General features: G+C 54.6%; 4 protein-coding genes across 4 annotated transcripts; 1 reads left to right on the forward strand and 3 right to left on the reverse strand.

Moving 5' to 3' along the window:
• Positions 1-60: 60 nt before the first annotated feature.
• On the forward strand, positions 61-429 carry SPRG_14497 (hypothetical protein; the record flags this gene model as incomplete). The annotated part of the gene is made up of 1 exon (XM_012353673.1): positions 61-429. The coding sequence occupies one exon, from the start codon at positions 61-63 to the stop codon at positions 427-429; it is 369 nt and encodes a 122-aa protein (XP_012209063.1).
• A 433-nt stretch (positions 430-862) lies between these two features.
• SPRG_14498 (hypothetical protein) lies at positions 863-1,517 on the reverse strand. The gene has a single exon (XM_012353674.1). It carries the CDS (start codon positions 1,467-1,469, stop codon positions 912-914), a length of 558 nt encoding a protein of 185 aa, XP_012209064.1. The 5' UTR covers positions 1,470-1,517; the 3' UTR covers positions 863-911.
• Positions 1,518-2,776: 1,259 nt separating this feature from the next.
• On the reverse strand, positions 2,777-3,517 carry SPRG_14499 (hypothetical protein). Its single transcript, XM_012353675.1, has one exon. It carries the CDS (start codon positions 3,443-3,445, stop codon positions 2,852-2,854), a length of 594 nt encoding a protein of 197 aa, XP_012209065.1. The 5' UTR covers positions 3,446-3,517; the 3' UTR covers positions 2,777-2,851.
• A 4,153-nt stretch (positions 3,518-7,670) lies between these two features.
• On the reverse strand, positions 7,671-8,098 carry SPRG_14500 (hypothetical protein; the record flags this gene model as incomplete). Its single annotated transcript, XM_012353676.1, has 2 exons — positions 7,671-7,889; positions 8,084-8,098. The coding sequence occupies 2 exons, from the start codon at positions 8,096-8,098 to the stop codon at positions 7,671-7,673; spliced, it is 234 nt and encodes a 77-aa protein (XP_012209066.1).
• Positions 8,099-10,576: the final 2,478 nt, after the last annotated feature.

Raw genomic sequence — 10,576 nt, forward strand, 5'->3', positions numbered from 1 at the left:
ACCGTTCCGACGGCGTACCGCCGCTACGTCAAGCAGCTCAACGCATCGGTCGCTGGCTTCATGAAGACGCTGCCGCAGGGCGACTACGCGACGACGGTCATTGACGCAGTGTCTTGCGAATTTCACTTGTCGAATGTGGCGACGACCAACGACGACGATGCGTGGTGGAGCCGGCCCGCGACGCTTCTTGGTGGTCGCATGCGCGCTTCGATGGCGAAGGGCTTGATGCGCGGTGCGATGCGCAGCAGTGGAGAAACGACACCCGCGGCGCCCATGTGCCCGACAGCAGCGTGGACGTTGCAGCGATCCGACGGCAGCTTTCTCAATGTGACGGCGCCGGCCAAGACGCTCACGGTCGCGCTCGATGTGAACGTGACCATGTTTGGTCACTTGAGCGTCGTCTCGATCGACTCGATGGCGGACGCTTAGCTCGACTGCACTTGCATGGCGAGCGCAAGCGTTGGCCGTGCGTAGTGGTGAAACAACGGTAGAAGCTTCAACCGAGTTCGGACTGGTCGTTCGTTTGTCGTGATCGAAGCCGCAAAAATAGATTTTCGTTCACCATGATGTTCCGTAGTCGAGTGACCAGGCGCAGACTCGGCGTCCACGCTAGTATAGGGCGCGGAGAGAAGAATGAGGCTGCGTACCGTGCCTATAGCAACGGTATCACGCGCCAATCGCCAAGTGTTTGGCCAACACCGTGGTCTGACGTTATCCACAGTGGTTCATGGGTGCGCGCGTGTCTTTGTAACGCGCGGCTTCAAGTGCACCAGGGTTTGCTGCAACTCATATTGGCTGCAACTACAAAATAGTGTGACTGTGCAACCGGGGAAAATACTGCACGGCGTATCGCGCCTTGAAATCCAAGATGCAAGAATACTCATAAGTTAAAGAGGTCTGTGGATGTTACGCTATACGACGCGCTCGTCGCCCGTCGAGACGAGTTGCCAAAAATAGTCGACGGCCTCGGTCCACGTCACCTTGTGTGTGCCGAGCGCACTCGTGACGGCAGCAGCAGGCGTCGTCGTGTCGAGTGGTAGCGGCTCGAGCGCCGCGAGGCGCAAGTTTTCGGCGTGCTTGGAACGATGCAGCGTGATCGGCGTTGCGGTCGCGGACGCGGCCACGAGCCGAATCGCATCGTCGTCCGACGCTTGGATGACGTCGCGCAGCACTTCGTCGCGCCGCCGCCGCTGCCGAAGAATCTTCTCTTTGCACTTTTGCATGTGCGTCTGCGCCTGCTTGGCATTGCGCGTCTGGATGACGTCGGCGACGGCTTTCCAAGGACCTTCCGGGTGCAACTGGATGCCAAGAAGAAAACGCTCGTGCTCTTCGGGAGTCCAGGGGCCGTGGGCGTTGGTGTCGGACTTGCTGTTGCGCCGGCGGCCCTTGGTCAGCGTCAAGGCAACGTCCATCGTCGTGTCGTCTTCGTTGTCCGTGCATGGCGACGTGGCCCCGTCGACGCTGGGCATGGCAAATTGGGAAATGTACGCTTCGAATGCGTATCTATGGTCGCGCAGACACGCGCAACGCCGCATGCACGTCTGGCAGCAAAGAAACGCCTTTTTGCGTGCCATGGATTCGATTTGAGAAAGCCAAAACTCAATTGAGCCTTGACACTTGGTTCTAACATACACGAGTTCCACAATCATCGAACGACGTCATCGACCATACTGGGTTGCAGTCAAGTCTCTGAGTTGAATTGTGTTTGAGGTGCATAGAATTGATTACGAGAGGGGGTGGGGGACCAGAACCAATGGATTATGTGAGCGTTTAAACGTGTTTGGTCGCCGCGTTAAAGCCAGAGTCGAAGCGTTTTGAAGCTGCTAAAGTACATAAACCTATATAACGCTTTAAAAACCCAGCAACGTCAGTTCGAGTTGTTCTCACTGGCCACTAGGAATGGGTGGCGTGATTCGCTGGACTTGCCATCCGGGTCCTACTGTTTTAGGTGGAGCGACTGGCCTCGCGGTGTCGGTCCAGGTCATGGGTCCAGGTCCAGGTGGTCTCGAGCCAAGTGAACCGCTAGCTCCCAGCTGCGAAACACTAACGTCAGCTTGAGGCACCACGGCTATGCAACGCGATTGATCAACACCGGGAAGAACATTCGCCTCGCAGGTGTCAACAGTATTCCATGAAGTGTAGCAGTCAAATATACGTCTTCACGCCCCCGTCGGAACGATGAAATGCTGACGAACGAGAGCCTTGCTGGCCAATCTACACGTATTCTATACATTTACCCGCAAACATAAAACAAAGCCAGTATTGTAGTCATTCCATAGAGCAGTGGGTCGTCGTGCGTGCTTTGCGATGCGACGCACTCTGCGGCACGCGTTATTCGCGAAGGGCGAATCCAGGACGTGGGAATGTGAGCCGACCAGCCGTCTTGAATCGTGGTCCAGCTTAGAGATACAAAAATGAACCTGGATGCACATTGGGTCGTCGAGGAAGGCCACGGCTATTAATATCGTACCAAATTGCTATTTGCTGGTACGCTTGCCGTCCTCCTAACGTTAACCGTTTCTCGTTTGCGATGGGCATTGTTTTGGACCCGAGCACCATCTTTTGAATCTCAGGTCTAAAACACTGAATTGATATGCCGTGCTTCGACTTTCGTCGGTTGCGCAACGCACAGCGCGCGGCTAGCCCGCGCTGCTGTTTCGACATTACGCTTGTCACTACACCACCGGCTGTACATGACAGTGCAAGTCGAGGCACCTTGGATAGAGTATCGCGCCCAGAATTGTCTTTTCAATCGTTTATCACAACTCAGTACCGGGTAGAAATCGTTGTTTTAACGTTAGATTATTGACTTTGAGAAACCTTATGTTTGGATTGATATGAATAGCTTCAGTCACTGCAGCTCGCTTGCGGTCACGAGCGACCAAAAGTAGTCGACAGCGTCTGGCCACGATATACTGCGGGGCTTTCCTGGTAGCGCGCTCTGCACCATCTCGAGAGGCGTTTCAAACGGAATGGGCTCGAGAACGCGAAGACGCAGGTTGTCAGCGTGCTTGGACCGTTGCAAGACAATGGGAGGAACCGCAGCGGCTGCTGTCGCAGCCGTGAGTCGGATCACGTCGTCTGCAGTCTCCTCAATCACGTCTCGTAGGGCTTCGTCGCGGCGCCGATGGTGGCGAAGGATCTTCTCTTTGCACTTCTGCATATGCGTCTGCGCTTGTTTGGCGCTGCGGGTTTGGACGACGTCGGCGACAGCCTTCCACGGTCCCTCGGGATGGAGTTGAATGCCGAGGAGGAATCGCTCGTGCTCTTCGGGTGTCCAGGGGCCATAGCCGACAATCGACGCCTTGCGACGGGGCTTCTGCCTCAGACTGCTCTCAACCGCTGGATGAGCGCTGTTGTCGATTGAGGTCGAACGACTCGTCGTAGCGCTGTCCGACGACTCATCAAACACTATGGCTTCGCTGGCTGCGAGCGGTGTCGTCATGGTGGCCGTGCGACGATAATGGTCGGACGTTCGTTCGTGCCTCTATCGAGTGCGACACTCGAACGAAACCAACCTGGTTGTGCTAGCCGGAAGCAAGGCCCGTTTCGAGCAACGAATTGAGTTTGAGATTTGAGCGACCTTACATACAAACTCCTTAATCACAAAACTCTTCATGCTCAACCCCTTCTCAAAGAGGACACAATTGGCTCAATTGGGTCAACGCGGCCACGTCTGATTGGTTTACGAGACTGGCGCGATGAAGGCAGTCCAGGATTATGTGATTGGAGGGTCTGGGGCCTCTGCAGTCAACAGCGAAGCCAAGACAGTAAATTGCCGTTCGGAGTGGTTTAACGCACCTGTGCCGAGTTTTTACCAGCTTTAACGTATGTGTGCAACCCGGTCAAACGGTCCTGTCAGAGTTTGTTGCGCGATTTCATTGGGGCGTCTGCGAATCAGGACCAAGACGAGTCGGTACTTGGGTGTGTTCTCAATAAGGGGGAGGCGCTTCTGTCGCCGCCAGAATCTGATCTTCTCGCTCCCAGTGTTTTACCTACATCTACGTTTTATTGCGTTTTACGTTTTAGCCCGGTCTTATATATTGCTTTTTTCTGCTCTCGAACTATTTCGAGCACTGTAGCGTGCGGCCCACTCGTTTCGCAGCCTATCAAAAGCCCTTGTCCATTTGGGGATCGTTGCCTGTGACCATCATGCACTTGTCGTCGCGTCCTGCGCTTCCTTGGGGTGTCTAGCGCCTTCGTCGCCGCCGTGAAAAGCTAGCGTCATTGCCTACGACGCATGTCGTCTAAGCTTCTTCGCGATACCGGTAGGTTCAAACGGAATGCGCTCACCATCTCGTTCATCATCGCCCGGGACGCGGGGCTCTACGTGCAGGCGTTAGGCGGGTCGCGGGCCACACCATTCGAGCTACACTACCACGAGTATAGCTAGCGTACTAGTACCTTGTTGCCATGAACGTAACCACACCGATAACCCGATCGTTTGTCGTTGGCTTGGCAGCGGTGTCTTGCCTAGTAGCTGGTCTGTGACGTCAAAGGTCGCATGCTGATGCCGGCGTGCTACCACTGGGAGAACGTTAGTTGAGCTTCATCGGGGTATATCGGGGGTGGCATAAGGTAGACGGCCTTGCCTTGTGTGACTGCGGGTCTTCAGCACTCTGAGATGGTTGTTGGGACCAAGCTTCGAGTGCAACGCCGGTGCGGCGAGGCTGCTAGAAATGCAGTGCTTTGCCGTGGGCGGTACTGCAACGTGCTTGGAGACAGAAACATGTCCAATTCTGTTTCCGAACGCTTTTATGCACGGGTTGCACATGCTTGCACATGCATTGTTCCAACTGAGAAAGTGAGATCCAACTGGCAGCACCTCATTCAACCAACGATTCACAACGCTAGACAGCTGCCGACTCGGAGTCCATTGAGCCTTGAGCACAAAAAGCATGTACAGTAGTAGTGAGGATACGTATCACATCGTTGCTCGCGTTCCTTTGTCGGCGGTAAAACCGCGCTGCCAAACCAAGACGAACACTGAAAACCGACAGCCGCAAAAAAGCACCGCGACGTTTTTATGCCACGCACTTGGTCTATGCAGCACACACATTGTCGCAACCCGCGCGTTCAACTCGCTGCTGCTCGGCGTAGAGTTTGGGTGTATGCAAGCATGGGATGATTCACACAAATATTTCGACAAGCCAAAATCTCAAAAGCAGGCAGACAATTGATTTATGCTTGGTGCGTCCGTACTTTTCACCTTGGTATTGTTATGGTAAGACCATTTTCGTGCTCTCGTTTGCTCACGAGCCAATCGCGCGTGGGCTCCGAGAGATAAGCGACGTCACCCTATCTCTCCTCATTACCGGTATGACAACCGAATTGCTTTCGATTCTTCCACGTCAAATCCCTTCCTGGAGATCCAAGGGCATTGCTAGTTTAAACATCGGCTTCACTCGAAATTGCATGTACAGTGTGCGTATACGTCTAGACGCGACTTTCATTCGAGATTTTGCGTTTCCATTGACTCTAGCCACAACAACCGCGTCTACATCCCAATGCAGCGACCAGTCTCGTCTTGTGTGGGCTCTCCGTGGCAGCTTTGTTTGGTTGGCCACTCGCATTACACAGCGCATTAGTAGGAGGCCACAACGGTCGGTGTCTTCGCCACGACGTACCGCGACCAAGTTCGTTTGCCAACTCACATCTCACAGCGTCCGAGATCTCTGTTGCGGAAGTCTCGTTTTCGGTTTGGGGTTAGACCAGATGGTACAACGCATCACGTGAGTAGCACATGATATATTGATACATACATATGTATATCACAAATCACACGGTGGGAAAAGGGAGATTGAACATGAGTCTTCTTCGCGACCACTTGCATGTCGAAGCGTTGCAAGGGACAATCCGCATGAACGCCGCAATACTCAATGAAGCCAAACGCAACGTTTCTTCTGCGACAGTACAGGTAACTCTCATGCGCACGTACATAATTGTATGCCACAACGGAGGAGGACAGATCGGTAGTATCTTTGTGGTCCAAGGCTAATAGACCAGAAATCACTCGTCGAATACGCTGAACGAGTCGCGTCGATACCGTCCAAGGCGCGCGCGCTATTAAAAGGTATTTCTATCTCGTGGGGACCGCGATGGGTTGTCGCTCGTAAGCCTGCACATCATTTCGCTGTGTGTGTTTGAATCTGTGTACCGCCGACAACCCGCAACTAGCAGCGACGAGAGCTCGCCTTCTCGATAGAAGTCCACATTATTTGACAGTCTATACATCCCTCCAGCTCATACCCTTGGCGGATCTCGCATGATCCTTTTGGATTCGTTTTATAGGACATATTGTTGCCACTCTGTTTCTTTCAACAGGAGCAATTTTGACACAACACAGATTAGCTGTACATATCACTACATGACCACCTCTGTCCAGCTGCCAGTGCTGCTGGTGTCGTCGCCACTCTCTTCGTCGGTTGACGTCATCTCCGAGATGGAGAGGAACTTGCGCGCCGGCGCCTTCTTCCGACCGCGACGACCCGCCTGCTTGCGCTTGAGAGCGACCTCAAAGTCGTTGCGAGCGCACTTGAGCTCAAAGAGCGCGTCAATGTCCGTCTGTGTAAAGTCGGTCGCTGGCTTGTAGTAGACGCGGTTGAAATTGCGCGAGATGCGTCGGCCGAGGAGCGATCGGCTCTCGTTGAGGCGCTTGGAGATGCGCATGGGGTCGCATTGCAGCTCGTGGGCGACGTACTGGCGGAGAGGGAGGTCGTGCGCGTGGTCTTCGAGAATGCCCTTGAGGAAGCAGTGCACGAGGTGGTAGAGGAAGACTTCTTCGGCGTGCGTCCATCGGCTGCGGTTGGGGTAGCGCATGCTTGGTGTCGTTGGCCAAATCGCAAATGAGCATGCAGACGCTGCGTCGCTCGTAGCGCGTGACCCGCCGACGTCGAATGGCAACCGCAACGCGCCGCAGTATCTAGCAACCAAGTGCACTCGACATACAGTAGCGATCTTAGTTGTAGGAGGTTGGAGCGATCTGGTCGGCAGCGCAGATGGTGACGATTGTGGACATCATTGAAGCTCATCTATCTTCGTGCGGTGACTGAGTTGGAAGCGCGAGAAACGCTTCGGAATGGCCCAAGCCGATCGCTCGCAAGGTGGTGTGCAACGACGCCGCACTACATAAGGGAATTGGGTCGTTGCATCGGCAAGTGGTGGCGCCACCTGGACGTTAGTTTGGCGGGAAATTCGCTAAAGTAGTCACGTATTAGATTCGTGGGTGGTGGGAGGCAAGGCGCGTGTGCTTCTCGTTGAAGAAGGCAAGGAGACTTTAGCAGTAGAAAGCAGACGTTCGGTCGCAGAAGCCCTTGCTTTCAATCCCAGTCCCGCAGTAGTACACCCGCACTGCTTCAACCGGTGGAATTGGAAACGACCCGCGTTGGGACTCATTCTGAGCAACGTCATTTTTATTGGCCGGGCTATCAGTGACATCCGTACCGCGTCGCCCAAGCATGTTTTAGTCGACTGGGTAATGCGTGAGGAGATCCTGCAGCGTACATATGAAGCGAGGCCCAGGGGACTTGTATAGTCTTCCTGCAGCATAAACCAACAAAACACGAACGCATGCTCCAGAACTAAAATCATGTAGTCATGTCGAAAGCAGCCATGATTAATACAGCACACGAGACAAGCAGATAGAGATGCAACAACGGCACTACTGCTCCTTAGCCGCGCAAGTTGCCGGTGGCCGTATCGAGGCGGCGCGTGTCATCGGGCGTCGGCTTGGCGATCTCCATGTCGAGGCGGCGGGTGTCATCGGGTGTTGGCTTGGCGATCGCCATCTCGAGTCGGCGGGTGTCATCGGGTGTTGGCTTGGCGATCTCCATGTCGAGGCGGCGCGTGTCGTCCGGCGTGGGCTTGGCGAATGCCATCTTGGTGACGGCCTGCGTGGCGAGAACGGAAGCGAGAAGAAGAGAAAAGCAGGCCTTCATAGACGTGGTCGTTGTGCAGGCGAGGCCCAATTGAGTTGTGTGGCCCTAGAGTTGTGGCTACCTCGTGTAGCACCCTAGCCCTGAGAAGAGAAACTCCTTCGTTGCATCGATGCACGCTGGTGTGTGAGCACGGCAGAGTGCGGTACGGCATGGCCTCGCATGCGCGTCGTGAACCCACCATCGCTACAGAGACAACTCAGCCTTTCAGCACTGCGTATACCAGAGCTTCACAAAGACTATCCGCATGCCTCCTAGACTGCGTCTCCTTCCTCCGTCGCGCACACTGGGCAAAGGTCGGTCGCGCGACAAGCCGCCAGCCACGGCGTGACCAGGAGAAGAGCCACATCTTCCATGCCGTGCCAAAGTAGCCGCCCAGACCGCCGTCACTGCCAAGCGCCTGCGGAGTAGCGCTGTACATTGTTCAGCTTGCGCACGATGACACGACACGTCCCACTGACACGAGAAGAGAGTCACTCAAACGTGAATTAGTCTCGAGATTTGTATGCGCGCGCTGCTGGTCACAGTTGCCGTGTACATACCGTAGTTGACCAAATTAACACCCACATGCCGTCGAGCGGTTGCGACGCAGGCATGGCTTGAGCTGCATGCCGCGGAGACCATGGCGGTGGATGGAGCTGTGTGTTTTGCTTGCTATGGAGAATCGATGGCATCTGCATCGTGGCGATGGCGCTTGCTTGGGCAGGTCACATCGTCGACGAGTCGTCGTCGCGTGCCCTGGTCCATGGTCGGTGCGCGTCGAAACGAGCCACGATCCAGTCGACCGCCACGCACCATGCAGTGCACGGGGATGGGTATCGGCTTCCTACCATCGCAGCCCAAGATTCAACATCGAACGGTGGTCGTCATTCTAGACATTGACATACAAATTCCAAGACGAATCAGGCGCGCCGCATGCCAAACATGCGGCCAGAACACATGGTAGCCCCGCGCAGCCGAGCGGTCGCGGAAGCGACGACGACGTTGGCTTCTCCGAAGCACCCACGCAGCGGTGAAGCATGTGAATGAAGCAAGCCTTCCATATCATACTCTTATAAGCCTATATAACTGCGCGGCCTGCAACGTCCAGCTTGGGGCGTCTATAATGCGCAGCTTGGCGACGATCGATCGAGTCCCCCTCTATGGCGTGCAGCACACATCACCATCCGACGTCAAAAATCATATGGATATATCCACTCCTTTGTGGTTACGGTTTACGAGATGATTCAGCCAACCAGCACTCGTAAAAACATGATTATCTACCAATCAGCGATCGCATCAAGAGATCTTGCACAGAGTTTCGCCACAGCTCGAACCACGCATGTTTTACGCACACGCGGATCTACGCAGAGTAGCAAGAACTCATGGGGCTGGGGCAAGAGCGTTTCGTGCCTTGGCCTCGACCGATATGGGGTGCGAGACTTCATCCAAGCAAGGCCATAAATAACCTTAATACAGGCAGCGCAAAAACACTCTTGAAGAAGCCCATGCCGGCCCAATCAGCTCTTCTCTGATCCTCCCAGGCAGCGCTCCCGTCGTGTTCGATGGCTGATGATGGCAGGGATGTGGACATGGCGGCAACACGCCTGCACGGTGGGTTTTGTTGTACTTCAAGCGTGCTCGATGATTATACCTCGCGCCAGGCGTGCTTGAGATTCGATACCTAATATTCCAAGCTGATATGTGCGCCCCACCAAAAAGCTTGTTGATAGGGTGTTGGAGGCTGGCGTTGCTCACTGGCTCGAGGATCATCTTCTTTAGTATCCCGTACCGGGGCGGTACAAGTACCTATTACAAACAGTCGCGAGCTGCAGTGCAATTCCTCTCCTCATTCTGTGAAACACACAGCTCCATGCTGCGTTCGTCACTCATCTTTTGCATTGGGGTCCTTCTGGCTGCGGCGATTTGCGACGAAGTCTCGGCGCTGGCCAAACCACACCCGATGCTCTCCAAGGAAGACGCTGCTCGCGAAAGACATCACTAACAACTACACTTGGGACAATGAACGTGCTGCTCGATAACATACCATCTCGCGTTTTCATCCACTTGCTTGTGGTTTCCAAAGACGACTCAACACCCTCCACGAGGCTGATAAGGTGGACTGAAACTTAGAGTGGGACAGACCTACGAATCTGCCCTCGCCGTTCCACGGTACAGGCGACGCCAGACCTGGTCTGCCGTGATCGCAAATGTACAGTATCGACAACGACTACAGCGCATTCCATATCATTTCAGCGTCGAAGTTCTGTCGGGTGGGTGTCGTGCTTCTACTTATCGCGCGTCGCCGGCTTCCGTACTCCTCGTCGAGACGTCTTTGTGCAGCGGAAATTTCCCAACCACGTGGTCTAACCTCCTGTCTGGATCAGTCAACGCACAGTTTTCGTTGCACAGCTAGGCGACGCAGGCGCCAAACGTATAGCTGCTTTCATTCATGCTTGATGTTCCTCGTAGCGATGCATTCGATAGTCGTCGTTCCTGCATCGCAATATATAGACGCTCCAAGCTGGACGTTGCAGGCCGCGCAGTTATATAGGCTTATAAGAGTATGATATGGAAGGCTTGCTTCATTCACATGCTTCACCGCTGCGTGGGTGCTTCGGAGAAGCCAACGTCGTCGTCGCTTCCGCGACCGCTCGGCTGCG

The sequence above is a fragment of the Saprolegnia parasitica genome (assembly GCF_000151545.1).
Source record: "Saprolegnia parasitica CBS 223.65 unplaced genomic scaffold supercont2.130, whole genome shotgun sequence".
Lineage (NCBI taxonomy): Eukaryota > Oomycota > Saprolegniomycetes > Saprolegniales > Saprolegniaceae > Saprolegnia > Saprolegnia parasitica.

Bases quoted from the DNA above. Each gene is read 5' to 3' on its own strand.
- SPRG_14499 (XM_012353675.1), bottom strand. From the start codon at position 3,445: ATGACGACACCGCTCGCAGCCAGCGAAGCCATAGTGTTTGATGAGTCG.
- SPRG_14498 (XM_012353674.1), bottom strand. From the start codon at position 1,469: ATGCCCAGCGTCGACGGGGCCACGTCGCCATGCACGGACAACGAAGAC.